Source organism: Sapajus apella, unplaced genomic scaffold (genome assembly GCF_009761245.1).
Source record: "Sapajus apella isolate SASKATOON/1434 unplaced genomic scaffold, GSC_monkey_1.0 scaffold149, whole genome shotgun sequence".
Taxonomy (NCBI): domain Eukaryota; kingdom Metazoa; phylum Chordata; class Mammalia; order Primates; family Cebidae; genus Sapajus; species Sapajus apella.
The window spans coordinates 23,980-41,395 of record NW_022437089.1 but is presented as its reverse complement, the minus strand read 5'-3'; the positions used below and the strand labels follow the sequence as shown (position 1 = coordinate 41,395).

Genomic DNA, 17,416 nt, shown 5'->3' with positions numbered 1-17,416 from the left:
AAAGAAACTATTGAAAAGAAGCCATTGGGAGAGTGGCCAAGATGGCTGACGAGAATCAGCTAGTGTGTGTGGCTCTCATGGAGAGGAACAGAAGGGGCGAGTAGCTACAACACCTTCAACTGAAACATCCAGGTACTTGCATTGGGATTAATCAAGGAAACAACTTGACCCACAGAGAATGAAGAAGAGCAAGATAGGACAATGGCTCACCTGGGAGCAACATGGAGACAGGGGATCCTCCCCTACCCAGTAAAGTGGTGAGTGAATGAGCGACCCTAGGAAACCACACGTCTCCCATAGATCTTTACAACCCTCGGATCAGGAGATCTCCTTGTGAACCCACTCCACCAGGGCCTTCAGTTTTCAGTCTGACAGACAGAGCCACTTGGAGTCTTGGCAGAACAGCTGCTCAGGCATGTGTGGGAAACCTGGAGCCTTAGGTACTTCAGCTTTCCGGCAAAAGTAGCTGCAGCTTCTGCAAAGTGGAAGGTTAGACTCCTGTACCTATCTCTAGGAAAGAGGCCGAATCCAGGGGGCGAGCAGCAATAGCCTGGAGGCCCCACTTCCACCTCACTTCACACAATAAAACCCACTGGCTTGAAATTCTAGGAGTTGATTTTTTGAAAAAAATTAACAAAATAGGCCACCAGCTAGACTAATTAAGAATAAAAGAGAGACGATCCAAATAAACACAATTAAAAATGATCAAGGGAATGTTACTATTGACCCCACAAAAATAAGAACAACCATCAGAAACTACTACAAAGTCCTCTACACACACAAATTAGAAAACCTAGAAGAGATGGATAAATTTCTGGACCCACATGTCCTCCCAAAACTGAACCAGGAAAAAATTGATTCCCTGAACAGATCAATATCACGCTCTGAAATTGAGTCAGTAATAAATAGCCTACTAACCAAAAAAGCCTAGGACCTGATGGATTTACAGACAAATTCTACCAGATATACAAAGATGGTCTGGTACCATTCCTACAGAAACTATTCCAAAAAATTGAGGAGGAGGGACTTCTCCCCAGCTCATTGTATGCAACTAGCATCCTCTTGATACCAAAACCTGACAGAGACACAAGAAAAAAAGAAAACTTCAGGCCAGTATCCTTGATGAACATCAGTGCAAAAATCCTCAATAAAATACTGGTAAACCAAATCCACCAGCACATCAAAAAGCTCATCCACCATTATCAAGTAGGCTTCATCCCTAGGATGCAAATTTGGTTCAACATATGAAAAGCAACAAATGTGATTCATAACATAAACAGAACTAAAGATAAAAACCACATGGTTATCTCAATAGACAGAAAAGACTTTTGATAAAATTTGACATCATTTCATTTAAAAAACTCTCAATAAACTAGATATTGAAGGAACATAACTCAAAATAATAAGAACCACAGCCAACATTATACTGAATGGGCAAAAGCTGGAAGCATTCTCCCCTGAAAAACAGCACAAGACAAGGATACCTTTTCTCATCATTTCTATGCAACATAGTATTGGAAGTCCTATCCAGAGCAATCAGGCAACAGAAAGAAATAAAGGGCATCTGAATAGGAAGAGAAAAAGTCACACTATCTCTGTTTGTAGACAGAGTGATTCTACATTTAGAAAATCCCATAGTCTTGGCCCCAAAGCTTCTTCAGCTGATAAAAAAAAAACTTCAGCAAAGTTGCAGGATACAAAATCAATGCACAAAAATCACGAGCATTCCTATACACCAACAACAACCAAACTGAGAGCCAAATCAGAAAGGCAATCCCATTCACAATTGCCACAAAAACATAAAATACCTAGGAATATAGCTAACCAGGAAGGTGAAAGAGCTCTGCAATGAAAATTACAAAACACTGGTCAACTAAATTAGAGAAGACACAAACAAATGGAAAAACATTTCATGCTCATGGATAGAAGAATCAATATCATTAAAATGGCTATACTGCCCAAAGCAATTTACAGATTCAATGCTATTCCTATCAAACTACCAATGACATTCTTCACAGAACTAGAAACAATTATTTAAAAATTTATATGGAACCAAAAAAGAGCCCAAATGGCCAAGGCAATCCTAAGCAAAAAGAGTAAAGCTGAACAAATCACATTACCCAACCTCAAACTATACTACAAGTTTACAGTGACTAAAACAGCATGGTACTGGTACAGAAACAGGCACATAGACCAATGGGATAGAATAGAGATCCCAGAAATGAGGCTGCACACCTACAACCATCTGACCTGACAAAGCTGACAAAAACAAACAATGGGGAAAAGACTCCCTATTCAGTAAATGGTACTGCGATAACTGGCTAGCCATATGCAGAAGATCGAAGCTGGACCCCTTGCTTACACTGTATGCAAGCATCAACTCAATATGAATTAAATACTTGAATTTAAAACCCCATACTATAAAAACCTTGGAAGACAACTTAGGCAATTACCATCCTGGATATAGAAACAGGCAAAGATTTCATGACAAAGACACCAAAAACAATCAAAACAAAAACAAAAATTGGCAAGTTAGATCTAATTAAACTTAAGGGGCTCTGCACAGCAAAAGAAACTATCAACAGAGTAAACAGACAACCTACAGAATGGGAGAAAATATTTGCAAACTATGCATATGACAAATGTCTAATATCCAGGATCTATAGGGAAATTAAATAAACTCACAAGAGAAAAAAAACAACCCCATTAAAAAGTGGGCAAAGGACATGAACAGACATTTCTCCAAAGAAACTATACTGCCAACAAAATATGAAAAAAGCTCAATCACTGATCATTAGAGAAATGGAAATGAAAACCATAGCGAAATGCCATCTCACATCAGTCAGAATGGCTATTATTAAAAGGTCAAAAAAATAACAGATGCTGGTGAGGTTGTGGAGAAAAGGGAACACTTATATACTGTTGGTGGGAGTATAAATTAGTTCAACCATTGTGGAAAGCAGTGTGGCAATTCCTTAAAGAGCTAAAAATTCAAAGCAGCAATCCCATTACTGGGTATATATCCAGAGGAATAGAAAGCATTGTTCCATAAAGACACATGCACAGGAATGTTTGCTGCAGCATTATTCACAATAGCGAAGACATGGAATCAACCTCAGTGTCTATCAATGACAGACTGGATAAAGAATATATGCTACATATACACCACAGGATACTATGCAGCCATAAAAAGAACAAGAGCATGTCTTGTGGGAACACGGATGAAGCTGGAGGCTACCATCCTTAGCAAACTGATACAGGAACAGAAAACCAAATACTGCATGTTCTCACTTACAAGTGGGAGCTAAATGATAAGAACTTTTGAACACACAGAAGAAAACAATAGATGCTGGGGTCTACTTGAGGTTGGAGGGTGGGAGGAGAGAGGGGAGCAGAAAAGATAACTATTGGGTACGAGCTTAATACCTGGGCGATGTAATAATATGTGCAATAAACCCTCATGACATGTGTTTATCTATGCAACAAGCCTTCACATGTACCCCTAAACCTAAAATACAAATTTAAAAAAGAGAAATGAATCAACTGTAATTCCAAAACTGAAAAACATAAAGTGAGAAGTTCAATGGATTCGCTTAATAACAGATTGCAGATGACAGAGGAGTCATGAACTTGAAGCTAGATCAATAGAAGTGATCTATTTGGATAAACCAAGAGGAACAACGACAAAAAAGAATGGAATCTCAGTGGTGTGTTGGACAACATATAGAGGTCAAATGTGTATTTTGAATGCCAGGATGGGTTAGAGAAAATGGGGAAGGAAAGCTATCTGAAGAAATAATGACTGAAAAATTCCTCTAGTATCATTTTTTCTTGGGAAATTCACTATTCACAAATTTAATGAAACTTGGTGAACCACAAAGAGGATAAATACAAAGGAAACATCTAGGCACATCGTAGTCAAGCTACTGAAAACAAGGAAGGATAAGAAACATCTTGAAAGTAGTCACAGTAAAATGAAACACTACATATGGGAGCATATTAAGAATTTCCACTTAATTCTCATCAGAACAATGGAAGCCATGAGACAGTGGAGCAATACAGTACCTCTAAAATGCTGAAAGAAAAAAAAAAACCTTCCAATCCAGAACTCTGTATCTAGGGAAATAGAACAAATTTAAGAATGAGGGTGAAATGAGTATCTTTTGAGATGCATGAAAGCTAAGAAAATTCATCAACAGAACTGCACGAAAAGAAATACTAAAGGAAGTCTTTCAAATGGAAGAAAAATGAAACTAGAAGAAATCTTTGATCTTTGGGTAGAAGTGAAGATCACTGGAAATTGTAAATGTGGGGGTAAATATTAATGAACAGTTATTTGCTCTTAATTTCTTTATAATAATATGACTTTAAAGGAAACAGTTTAATAGCATATACTAGGGTTTGGCAACTATAGCATAAAGGATGATGTGGAATGGAAATGAATCTGTATGATGGAGAGTTTCTTACATTTATATACAATTTTAACTTTAAGTAGACAGTGAAAAGTTAAAGATATTGTAATCTCTAGAGTGAGCGCTACAAAAATGCAAAGGGGTATAGGTAAGAAGATAACAGATACATTAAAAATGAAAAAATTTGATTAATCCAGGCAGAAAATGGGGAACATGGGAACAAAATCAGATGGGGCAAATAGTAAAAGTATAGACCTAAATCCAGACATATCAAACATCTCATTCAATGTAAATGGACTAAACACTCCAATCAAAAGGCAGAGATTGTCAGAAAGAATAAAAGAACAAGACTTTTACTGTTTCCAAGAGATGCAATTAATATAGAGACTCAGATGGGTTGATAGTAAGAGGTTGTAAAATTATATACCATGCAAGGGGCAAGCATAAGAAAGTGAGAATGGCTATGCCAGCAGACAAGGTGGAGTATCACGTGAGATAAAGGTAATAATTATATAAAGTTTAATTAATCAGAAGCACATAGAACTCATAAATATGTTTGCACCCAATAACAGAGCCTCAACATATGTGAAACAAAAATTGACAGTATAAAGTCACAACTAGACATTTCCACAATCATAGTTGGAGATTCATCATCCTTGCCTCAGCAGTTGAGATAACCACTAGACAAGAAGTAAGTACATACATAAAATATATTTAATATTTAATATAAATCAGTAAATATATAAAACATTTGACCTAAAAAGCTAGAAAAGGAATAGGAAAGTAAATCTTGAAGAAGTAGAAGGAAGGAGACAATAGAGATATAAGAGCAGAAATCAACAAATAGAAAACAAACTAAAAGTAAGTAAATGATACATATTTTAAAAGAGCAACAAAATGTATAGCCCTTCGGAAGACTAATCAAGAAAAAAGAAAATAATCATTAATATCAACCACGAAAGAGGGGGAATATTCGCTTTATGACAATAATTTTGACAACTTAGATAAAATTGACAAATCCATTGGAAACAAAGCAATTTATCAAAACTTCCAATGGATTGAATAGAAAAAAGAAATAGCCCTATAGTTCATAAATATATTTATTATCAAAAAACATTTCTAAAGCTAAAACAAACAAAAAACCCTCAAAATACTCAGTTTGTGGGGCCAGTACAAACCTAAATCCTGATCAAAAGAGATGACGTAAAACCAGAAAATTACAGAAAAATATCTGTCATGAACTGTGTAGCAAAGCTATTTATTAGAAATTCATATCCAGCAATATATAAAAATGAAAGTGTTTTATTGCCCATTTACAGATGAGGGGCATACATTTTCAGTGACACGTATAGGCCACCCAGCTTTCCTAGGCAATGGCTGCCCAGGTGGTTGAAGGCTGGCCAGTAAAGAGCTGTGATGAGGAACACAGCCAGCAATCAATCTGTGTTGTAGGGATTCCAGGCAAGATCAGGGCAGGCTGTGAATACCTTGGGGACCTGGTCTTAGGTTCTCCTGCTCGTGATTTCTAGTCCACCCACACAAGCAATTTGCCACCATTACTGATGGAGGTCATTTTGATGGTGGAGGACCAATCGGTGGGCCTGTTGCTCCCAGAGGCTCCAAGCCTTGGAACATTAAGCCCTTACCATGCAGGTCCTGTTGCCAGGGCAACACAGAAGTCTCCTCCTGTCTAGCCACTTGTCTTCCACAAAGACTCCGAAATTTTTCTTCCTCATCTACCTTGGACTTCTGGGAAAAGCGGAAATCCCATGTGGCCTTAGCACAGCTGGCCTGGAAGACCCCCAGCGTTGCGCAGTGCAGCCGCGTGACTGAGGCACGATCTTCCACTCTCCTGCTCCAGGGCCTCTAGGCAGCCTGCAGAGTGAGCTCCGCAGCCCGAAGGCGGCATTTTTCCGCGGGTGGTCGCAGCGTCCGCACAGTCGGAGAAAGTGAGCAGTCGCCAGCGGGACCCCAGAGTGACAGCGGGGGCAGTGGGCAGGGGCCAGATCGCTGCCTCCTTAGGCAGTGGGCGCGAGAGGGGGTCCCGGTCGGGCCCAGCGCACGCGGAGAGGGGAGGAGGGGGCTCCCGGCTGCAGGAGTCTGTGGGGGGAGGGCTCCCGCTGCAGAGGTGCAGGGGGTGGTGGGAGAGAGGTGGCCTCTGGCTGTGGGGGGAGGAAGGGGACTTCTGGTTGCAGGTGTGGGGGGCGCGGAGGGGGCTGCCGGGTTACACGGAGGATCGAAAGAGGGAGGGGGCTCCTGGTTTGGCGCTAGGAAAGAGAAGGGGGGAGGTCTCTGCTTCCCTTCCGCAGTTTGGATAAGGAAGGATTCCAGGCTACCAGGATCTGTGTAGGGGACGACTCCTCGCCGCAGGGACTCCGCGGGGGGGTGGGGGAGTGGGGGAAGCTACCTGTTGCAGGGGCTTGGATAGAGGAGGACTTCTGGCTGCAGTGTCACAGATGATGGTGAGAGGTGGAAGTGCACTCATGATGTGCTGGGGGCTTCAGCTCAGGCAACAGGGGGTCTCCCAATAGAGGCAGCCGTGGAGTGCCAAGGGATTGTTACCAACTGGGGGAGGGCTTGGGGGGGGGGGGCTGGGCTGCAGCAGTGGGAGGGAGTGGATCCCTGGGTGCTGCAGTGCGTCGGAGGGGAGGGTGAAGGCCTGTAGAGGGGGTGGGGTGACTGGCAGCAACATCCCTCTCTCCCCTTTGCACGCACAGGCACAGGCTGCGTCAGGAGCTGCAACAGTCATCACACACTCCTGCCTGATCAAGCGCCCTCCCTCGAGTCCTCTGCGATGGCTAGGGCAATGATTCAGGACTGGTGCAGGTGGATGGGTGTGAACGCAGAGCGCTCCCTGCTCATCCTAGGGATCCCTGATGACTGCGAGGAACATGAGTTCCAGGAGGCTGTTCGGGCTGCCCTGTCGCCCCTGGGCAGGTACCGAGTGCTCACCAAGGTCTTCAGAAGGGGGCTCGGGGCCAGGGCAGCCTTGGTGGAGTTCGCTGAGGGTTTAAACCGAAGCTTGATTCCCCGCCAAATACCAGGCAAAGGGGGACCCTGGAACGTGATCTCCCTGTCCCAGGCTCCTGGTGCTGAGTTTCAGGATATGGCCAGTTTCCCTGCACGGCTGCAGGGTCAAGCAGTGGCCAGAGGTGCAGGTGAGGCAGGAGATGAAGATGAGGCAGGAGGTGAAGATGAGGCAGGAGGTGCAGATGAGGCAGGAGGTGCAGACGAGGCAGGAAGTGAAGACGAAGCAGGAAGTGAAGACGAAGCAGGAAGTGAAGACGAAGCAGGAGGTGAAGACGAGGCAGGAGGTGAAGACGAGGCAGGAGGCGCAGGTGAGGCAGGAGGCGCAGGTGAGGCAGGAGGCGCAGGTGAGGTCGAGACCTGGACCCAGTCATGTAACAGGGCGCTGTGGCCTCTGCTGAAAACTGTGGGCCGCCAGGAACTGAGACGCTTTTCCGGGATGGTGCAGCCAGACTGCATGGAAGACTCCTTTGAGAGCTGGCTGGAGCATGTCAACGACATGCTGCAGCTGTGGTGCGACGCATCGGAAAGGGAGAGGAGGAGGCGGGTGCTGAGCAGCTTGCGCGGGGCAGCCCTGGAGATCGTGAATGGCCTCCTGGAGGAAGAGCCCAGCTTCTCCACGCTGGACTGCCTGGCTGCGCTGGGGCATGCCTTTAGGAACCGGGACACATGGGTGACCACACGGCTGAAGTTCCTGACCTGCACGCAGGGGCCCCAGGAGGGGCTGTTTGCCTTCGTGGTGCGCCTGGAAGGCCTGCTGCAGAAGGCCATGGAGAAGGGGGCCTTCCACCCAGCCATGGCCAACCACTTTCGACTGCGGCAGGTGCTGTCTCGGGCCCGCCCCAGCGAGGCTCTCCAGGATACCCTGAAGCGGTTGCAGCTGGATAGGAGGCCGCCCGGCTTCCTGGGGCTGCTTCGGCTCATCCGGGAGATGGAGGTGTGGGCGGCCTCCCCAGCGAGGAGCCAGCAGGGTGCAGCCTGGCCAGAGGCCCCAGTGGAGAATGAAGACCCAGCTGCCTCCCAGATGGCCCCTGCCCGAGGAGATGTCGCCCAGGCCTCTCCAGCCCATGGGGATGCCAGCGACGCTGATCCCAGCGGAGAAGATGCTGCTGAGGCCCCTTCTGCCACCAAAGAGGCCGCCAGGGGCACCCCTGCCACTGGGGAAGATGAAAATGCCCCTGCCGGCCTCAAAGTCCTAGGTCAGGCAGGGCCCATCAATGTCCCTGGGGGCCTCCCAGCCCAGATGGGCAGTGCAGTCGACATGGCCCCAGGAGGTCCCAGCTGGGAGCCAGAGGGCCTTGTCCAGGTAGGAGGACAGAAGGCTGAGGAACCTCCCCAGGAGGGGCTCAAGCCCATTTTGGAGGAGTCTGAAAATGAAGATGAGGATGGGGCTGGGGAGGCGGGCCAGCCCAAGTCCTCCCTGGGCAAATAGTCTCCGAGGGCCCCAGGGCCTCCTCTCCTCTCAGGCAGCAGCACCCTGGAGGCAGACGGAGGCCAGGCCAGGGCCAGTCCCTCACCCCACATCAGGAGCAGTGCCTCCCACCTCCCGCAAGGGGCCCTGGCCACCACCCCCAGTCCTTCCCCATGACCCAGATGACCACATTTGATTCCAAATGGGGGGCTGGCCTGGAGGGATCCCTGAGTGGTCAGCTGTGGCCTGGGTGGGGGCACCTGAAGATGTCTGCCTCCACCCCTTGTCCTGGGTTAAGAGAGATGCAGGAAACAGGCCCTCTCAAGGGTGCCAGCTGCCTGGGTCTCCCAAGAGTGGTACCCCCACTCACCATCCCCTGGGCAGTCAGCCCCTATTCTGGAAATCCCACCCTTACTTGTGTAGGCCCTATAGTGACCCACACACCCAACAGACGCCCACCCACTGCTAGCTATTGTTCCTGCACAAAGTTGTGTGCTGTGCGCCCACCTGGGCGGCCGCCTCTGGGCCCAGGACACGTGCTGTGAGCTTCCTGCAAGCCCACACTGTGCTCGCTGCTGTCTGTCCCTTGTTGTGAGCACCACCTCTGCTTTCCCGGTGTAGATCTAGGCCAGGGGCTACTTGTTCTTGTGGAGCTGTGTGTGTTCTTCTCTGAGCAGCTTCTCCCCGGAGGTCCCCAGCGCAATCCCAGGAGATGGAGGAAAAGAGGAATCAGGACATGGTGGATGCTTATCCAGTGACCGTGATGGTGACAGTGACTGTGGGAAGAACTGGACCCAGGACAGAGTGGGGCTGCCCTGCCTGAGGCTCCCCAGGGAGCTTTGTGCTTTGGTGTTCCACTCCTGTTGTTACTTGTGACTCAGTTTCCTTGACCTGGTGGTGTGTTCTCTGCTGTGTTTTCCAGTGTCCTGTGGCGGTCCTGTGAAAGCCATAAGGCAGGGCCATGCCCCAGCGGATGGGCTTGAGAGGGGGCTTCCTGAAGCCAGTGGACACTGCCAGAGTCCACCGTCCTGGCAAGAGGTGGACCTGGGGCCCTGGGGAAGGAGGGAGGTGGCCGAGGGGGCCGAAGCGGGAGGGGAGGCAGATGAGGCGACTTGCTAGAAACCCAAGAGGAGGGGCCCCGGGACCTGTGGCCTGCGGTGGCTGTTTGCAGTTTCTCTCTGTGTTGTGGTTCCCTTCTCTTCAATGGTTTCAGTATGTGTTTCTCTTCAATAAATTTCATTCCGTGTTCCAGCTGGTCTTGCCTCTGCTGTGGGAAACTGGGAGTGAGGTTGACTGGGGATAAGGTTGAGTGGGGTGAAGGCCACATTGGCCAGGCTGACACTGGGGTGTGTGAAGGGCAGGGTCCCTGAGGACCAGTGGGCTTCCTTGGGCTGCATGGAGCCTAGTGACAGGATGCTGGTGTCCATGAACAGTGACTGGGTGAGTCCCCAGGGCAGCAATCGTCCCTCAGCACTGTGGCCAGAGGGGCAATTCTTGGTGGGGGCCTGAGGATCCTGGAACCCGCCCCCCTAAGCCCTCCTGGGGCTGGCTCTTCCCCCAACGGGCCAGTGAGATCGCCACAAATTGAGGGCAGTTCTGGGTCAGCCATTTAACTAACCCCGAGTCTGTGGGGGAGGGGAGTGGGACAGGTGATAGGCCCCTCCCTGCGCATGTGCGAGGAGGGGACGGGATCATGGACTCGAAGGTGGCGAAGGTGGTGAGGGTCTCCCGGGAATCGCTCAGTCTGCGCCCATACGCTTCCTCCGGCTCTTCTGGAGCAGAGCCTTGGACCATCCCCAAGGCTCAGATGACAGCCAGGATCCCCCGAAGCAGCCTCGGAGCCAGTGCTGGGCATGGGTGTAGGCGACCTGTCTGCTTGAGCACAGCTGCAGTCAGCAGAGCTGCAGGGCGGCAGAGGCCCTGGGAGACCCTGGGCGTACACGGACGAGTGCGCGCCTGGGACCCGTAGTTTTGCAGGGCTGTGGGTGAGGGGCAGGGGGCGGCAGGTCCCTGGGGCCGGGCCTGCACCCTCCTCGGCCTGAAGGCACTTGACCAGTGTCTCAGGGACCCTCGGAGTGTGTCCCATGGGGTACCCTGCGGGCATGCCTGGGGCCCCCACTGTGCTCTGCTCTCCCTGCATTCCTCAGGCTGAGCACGTCCCCAGCCTGTCTGTCCCGTGTGTCTCCGCAGGGCCAAGCCAACCGCTCACTTTCCAAGGGCCCCTGCAGATCTGGGAGGCAGGAGGAGAGGAAAGAGGATAGAGACTGGCTGACCTTGCCAGGGCCTGTCGGGGCTCCTTGGTTTTCCCTGTTCAGAGTGGCCTTAGCTGTTTCCCTTAGCAGTGGGGACTGAGTTAGGTCCTCACGTCTGTTTCCTGAACACAGTGGATGGAGAGAAGTCCCATCCTCTGGCCTTTCCCGAGCAGAGAGAACGAACAGGGGTCCCATCCTCAGGTCTGGCCCTGAGCAGAGAGGGCTGACAGGGGCGCCGTCCTCAGGCCTGTGCCCTGGCCTTCTATGGATGGCACCCCCAGGTCCGTGGAGGGCCAGCATGTGTTGTATTCATTTTAGGCTCATCTGAGTAGTAATTGCCTGCCGACTCACTGCCTTGGAAGGGAAGTCTGTGTGCCATCGCAGTTGGTTGGGAATGACAAGGCCAACCTAGGGGCATGGCCGGGACCCCCTGCTGCTTCTCCCGAAGGCTCCAGCCCTCTTCTGTGGCCTTTCTGGACTCCTGGCCTCCACCTGTTCCTGGCCTGGGATGACCTGCTCTCGGTGAGCCTCGTTGACGGGTTCCTTTTCCTGACGATGAAGATGGCACAGAGCAGTCGCTTTCCCGGCCCCTCCCATGGCAGGGTGCCGGGAGGAAGGCCACGCCCCGGGCAGTCTGGCTCTAGACGGGCTCTGGGAATGGGCCTTCTGGCTGCCAGACACAGGAGCAGGGCCTGGCACAGAAGACCGAGACCCCTGGGGGCCGCTTTTTTTCCCAGCCCTCTATCTGTGGCAGGTCAGATATCAGTAATCAGCCTCCGTAACAACTGTTTCAGCACTGACCCAGTGGTGAAGTTAAATAGTAAAAGCTGAAAGAGCCAGCGCCCTTATACAAAGGCTGGAATGTAACGAAAGCCCACCGAGAGTTTTTCCCAGGCCTTTCCTGGGCCATGAGGCATGCGAGACAATGAAAGAATTCTTAACAGGACCCGTTTAGGATCAAATACGTTTTATTGAGGGTCTGAAGAAACTCACCAGGTCTCCAGAAACAAGTTTTATTGGGGATTAAAGGAACTCCGCAAACCTCCATGACTTAGCAGGAGACAAGATACGGGTAATCACTCCAGCGCCTGGACCCATTTAGATCAAATAAATTGACTGAGGCTCCAGAGGGAGGTCCTCAGGACTCAGATCTTAGTTATAGATTAAAAGAAGTTAACTGGCCGGGTGCGGTGGCTCACACCTGTAATCCCAGCACTTTGGGAGGCTGAGGTGGGGGGGATCACGAGGTCCAGGGTTTGAGACCATCCTGGTCAACATGGTGTAACCCCGTCTCTACTAAAATACAGAAAAACAGCTGGGTGTGGTGGTGCGCACCTGCAATCCCAGCTACTCGGGAGGCTGAGGTAGGAGAATCGCTTGAACACGGGAGGCGGACACTGCAGTGAGCCGAGACCGTGCCACCACACTCCAGCCTGGGCAACGGAGCGAGACTCCGTCTCAGAAAAACCAAAAGTTAATCAGTTACGTCTTTTTAGATGAATGCACACTAACAGGTAGACATACAGCTTAGAAGGGATATAAGCTCTGCAAAACTTTGCAATTTTGAGTTGGTCTGGCGATATTTTCCAGGCCTTCTCTCTGTAACCAGTTACAGAAATAAAAACTCGCTTCCTCCCCAGTTCATCTGCATTTCATTATTGAGCCACAAGAAAAAGCAGCCTGACCCTCAGTTTGGTCGGGGAACAAGTCCTCTCCCCCTGAGCAAGATAATCTGGAAAGAGCAGAATGTGAGCTTTTCTCTCCCCCTTTCTCTTTGCCTGTCCAAACAGGGCCACCACCCAGGCCCCGACTCCTTCAACCACAGTAGGTTGTGCAAAGGCCAAAGCCAGGCACCTGCCAGCTGCTTCCCTGGGCCTGCAGGGCAGACCCTGTTCCCCTGCTGCTGCGGTCCCCTGAGCCATGGGCCCCAGGGACTCGGCTGGCTCTGGGCCTGGACTTACACTCTGCCCTCTGAGTTGTTCCCCACCCAAAGACCCTGGCATTTGTGGGGGAGCCTCTCTGAAGGCTACCATCTTCCTCCAGATGCTATCCCCTCTTCAGGGAGCCTAGAGTGGGGTCTGCCCCCCAGGCCTGCAGTCTGCACAAAGCAGTCAGTCCCCTGAGCAGTTTGGCCTCCAGCACCTCCAGCTGCTCTGCTCCTCACCCTACATGCCTGTTTGGGCTCAAACTCATGGCTCCCATTCTCCCTGTGGAAAGCCCCAGGTCCTTCTATTCACAGAACCTCATTGTGAGCCACAGCACCTCAAGCAGATCAATTTCCTGTCCTGGCAATAGGGGTGGGTGGATTTCTCTCCAGCAGGGCTGATAGCCCAATCACCAGTGAGTACCCTGGGGACGTATGGCCCTGTTTCAGGTCACATTGTATGCTGGAGAATAGATCCTGAACTTTTCACTGAGCCCCCGATCCAGGCCTCTGAGTGCACACCCACCTGGCTTCTGCACAGGGTGATGGCCACACTGCATGCCTACAACGCTGCACTTTCTATGGCACTGCCTGTGGTCTTGCCTTCTGTGGCACCCCCACACCTTGCTTTCAGTCTTCCATGGCCATCTGACAGCCATGATTGCATCTGGCCAAATCAGGGACAGCAGAACCCTGATCATGATGGCCCTCCCCACACACCAACCATCCACCCCGAGGTGCTGAAGGGTTTGGAGCCTGGGAGAATAGTGAACCTCTCCCTCAGAGAACTAACTAGGGCCAGGCAGCAGGTTGAGCAATTGAGCCTGCATTGACTCCTCAAGCTGCCAGAGGAGCCCTCAGGAGGGGAAGGGGGCAATGTCACGACCACTCTTCTCCAAAGGATGACACTGAGCACAGGAAAGTTCAGGAAGTTGCCTACAGTGACACAGCTCATCAGTGGATGTATTGGGATTCCAGCCCAGGCCGACAGACCTCACAGCCTTTGCTGTGGAAACATAGCCATGGGACAGGTGGCATGTGGTTAATGGTGAGAGCCCTTGAAAACATGGCTAGAGGACACAGGGCCTGCAGTTAACAGTGATCAGTGCTCTCTTGGTGAACACATGTTGCTTCTGTAATCAGAAAAAAACCCTAAACCAATGTCATTGTCTTTTAAAAGACTATAAGAAAGAGACCAGAAGGACATGGGCCACGTGTTCTTTGTGACAGCCTCCATCCACTTGGGGACCTGATGGTCATGAGCACTCAACTTCTTTCTACTCAGTGTCTACAATGTATGTTCCCAGGGTCTACGCTCCTTAGGGTGGGGCTCCCAGAGCTGGGGCTCAGCCTTCTGTTCCAGTCTTTTCCCATGCAGGGACTTGTCAGGGCATCTCTTCAGTGTCCCCTGGGCTGGCACATGCTGTCCCAGTCCTTTGGGCCATAGACAGTGACAGCTGGAACAAAAGCGACCCGGGCTGAGCTCTTGATACTTGCTGGGCGCCTCCTTAGGACTTTGTGTGCATTGCTGTTGGCTTTACCTGCAGAGTCTGGAGGTCCTTTTCTGGGATAGGCACATGGCACTTGGGGCTGCGCGTGTTTGGTATGGGGTGGGGATGTGTGCATTGAATCAGACTGGGAGCCACTTGGAAGCACAGAACTCAGTTTGGGGGACTCCACATCAGTCCTTGGAGGAGATGTGTTCTGAGCTTGGTCTTAAAGGCCGAACCACGCTGAAGGGTGGAGGACTGGGGAAGGAGGTGTCATCAATGCCAGCCAGCAGGATGCACATGGAAGAGGCTGGGAGTGAATGCCAGGAACACGGAGAGAGGACAGTAGTGAGGCGTGAGGCTGGAGAAGCAAGCGGTAGCCCATGGTGAGGGACTTTTCCTAAAAGGTAGGGAGCTGTCTTGGAATATGCAATGGAAAGAAGCACATTCTGTGGAAAAATACTCAAGTGTGGTCTGTATCAGGAGCTGTTGCTAAGGGAACCACTGTGATGGCAAGTCAATAGTAACTAGAAAGCGATTGGGAAAGGTTGAGAGGTTTTCAGAATAGACCAGAAAATAATCCTCTGGTGAATGAAAACTACTCTCCAATGATAGCCTCCCCAGAGATACAGGGTTACCATGACCTCCTGGTGTCACACTCATGAATCTGTAAGGTCACACAGCAAAAGGACTTTGCAGATGTAATTAGGTTACTAATCAGTTGTCTTTAAAATAGGGAGATTATCTTAGGTTCTCTGCTATGTGTACTGTAGGGTGCACATGAGTCTTTAGAAGCAGAGCTTTCTCCCTGCTGAGGGCAGAAGGGGAAATCAGAGAGATTCAAAGCATCAGAAGCACTCAACACACAATTGCTAATTTTGAGAGTGTGGGGGAGGCACATACACAGACCAGATAGAGGCCTCTAGGAGCTGAGACCATCCGGGAGGCAGCTAGCAACAAAATGGGGACCGTGGCTCTACAACCTCAAGGAACTGAGTTCTGCCAGCCACCTTAGTGAGCTTGAAATCTGATTCTCCCCAACGCCTCCAGATAACATCCCACTTAGCCAACACTGTAATTGCAGGCTTGTGAGCAGAGATCCAATTAAGTTAGGCCTGGACCCCTGACCCAGGGCAACTGTGCCGTAATAACAGTATGTTGGTTTAAACTTCAACATTTGTAGTGATTTGTTATGAGAAGCTGGATTAGGTAGACAGCATGACACTCCCCCTTTAAGTGCAGCACTTTTTGATGGCTGTGGCATTTCTCACGAGGAATGGTGGGTGCTGGGCTCCCTTTGGTCAACTTCCATCTAGGTTCCTGGCCCAAATCATTACCATGGTTGCAACAGTGCAAAATCTGGCAATATTTTCTTCCTCACTTTGTCTTTCTTTACAATATTTAATTCCTTGAATTTACTAACCAAACTCATTTGATTCCCAGCAAGGTCTGTAGTTGTAGAAGATGCTGAAGTTCCAGAGAACTCCACTTTTCTTCTTTTTTCTACTTCTCTGTATATTCCCTCCTCCTCTGGGCTTCTGGTGCAAGAGTCTTGGAAGTGGCTCTAAAACTTGTAGGTCTAGATCATTCTCCCCACCTGCATTGTCTGAGCAGGGCTGTGTTAAAGAAAGTAATCCCTACCCCTTAGCCCAGCGCCACTTTCCAAGCCTCCGTGAGGCCCAGCAAGGACCTTCACAGCATAAAACCCGGTTCTCTGAATAACATTCTCATATGTATGGTGACAAAACAGAACACAACAAGGTCTTGTTAGATTTTGCCCTGGAAACCTTCTCTAGTTCCTTATCACTATGGACCAAAATATGCTATTTTCTTCCTTGATTTCAGCCCCATAATTTTATCCCATACCATTTTCCTTTATAATTTCTCAAATTTGTGGCAGTGCCATCTCTTATGGATGGAATTATTTCCCCGCCTGTCCCCCATTGAAAAAGGTATGTTGAAGACCTAATCTCCCAGCACCTCAGAATGTGAGATCGGGTCTTTACAGAAGTAATCAAGTTAAAATGAGGGCATTAGGGTCTGCTCTAATCTGGTATGACTGGTGTCCCAAGGAGAGGAAGTTTGGAAAGACATACACACAGAGCCCCACAGGCTGGGAGGCTGAACTGACAGAAATGGATGCCTCACCATTGCAAAGGCTGCAAGTCAGAGATCAGGATATGGGCAGGGCTCCTCTGAAGACTCTATGAAAGGATGTTCCAGGCCCCTCTTCTAGCTTCCAAGTGCTTCCTTGGCTTGTGGCAGCAGAATTCCAAGCTTCGCCCTGGTGTTCTGTGTGTGAGTGGATGTATGTATGTCTTTCCAAACTTCCTCTTCTGATTTTACAAATCAGGGCATAAAAATTGTTAATGCAAATATCCGATGTTTCACATGAATTACAAAAGTCTTCCACGCTTGTTCTCCTAAATTTTTATTTTTATTTTTGAGATGGAATTTTGCTCTTATTACTCAGGCTGGAGTGCAATGGCGCGATCTTGGCTCACTGCAACTTCTGCCTCCTGGGTTCAAGCAATTCTCCTACCTCAGCCTCCCGAGTAGCTGGAAGTACAGGTGTGCGCCACCATACCCAGCTAATTTTTATATTTTTAGTAGAGATGGGGTTTCACCATGTTGACCAGGATGGTCTCGATCTCTTGACCTCGTGATCCACCCGCCTCGGCCTCCCAAAGTGCTGGGATTATAGGCGTGACCACGGCGCCCGGCCTCCTAAATTTGTGTTCTGTAGTACCTTCGCCATCATCACAAAGGAAACAAAGCAAAGTTGTCTTTAAAGATAAAGACCACCCTGTCCCCAATCTAATATGCCATGAAAGGTTTTTTTTTTTTTTTTTTTTTTTACTGCATTCAATTTTGGAGCATCAAATGAAGCAAGGTTAACT

At 49.4% G+C, this 17,416-nt stretch overlaps 1 protein-coding gene across 2 annotated transcripts; it reads left to right on the top strand.

Annotated features, from left to right (window-relative positions):
• The first annotated feature begins 5,826 nt into the window (after positions 1-5,826).
• LOC116541203 (paraneoplastic antigen Ma6F-like) lies at positions 5,827-10,101 on the top strand. 2 transcript variants are annotated; one of them, XM_032265186.1, is made up of 2 exons: positions 5,827-6,361; positions 7,130-10,101. In XM_032265186.1, the coding sequence occupies exon 2, from the start codon at positions 7,207-7,209 to the stop codon at positions 8,869-8,871; it is 1,665 nt and encodes a 554-aa protein (XP_032121077.1). In that variant the 5' UTR covers positions 5,827-6,361; positions 7,130-7,206; the 3' UTR covers positions 8,872-10,101. The 2 variants fall into 2 exon arrangements, with proteins under 2 accessions (XP_032121077.1, XP_032121076.1); XM_032265185.1 differs by having other exon boundaries at positions 5,828-6,361; positions 7,136-10,101.
• Positions 10,102-17,416: the final 7,315 nt, after the last annotated feature.

Coding starts and splice junctions, on each gene's coding strand:
- LOC116541203 (XM_032265186.1), top strand. CDS start 7,207: ATGGCTAGGGCAATGATTCAGGACTGGTGCAGGTGGATGGGTGTGAAC.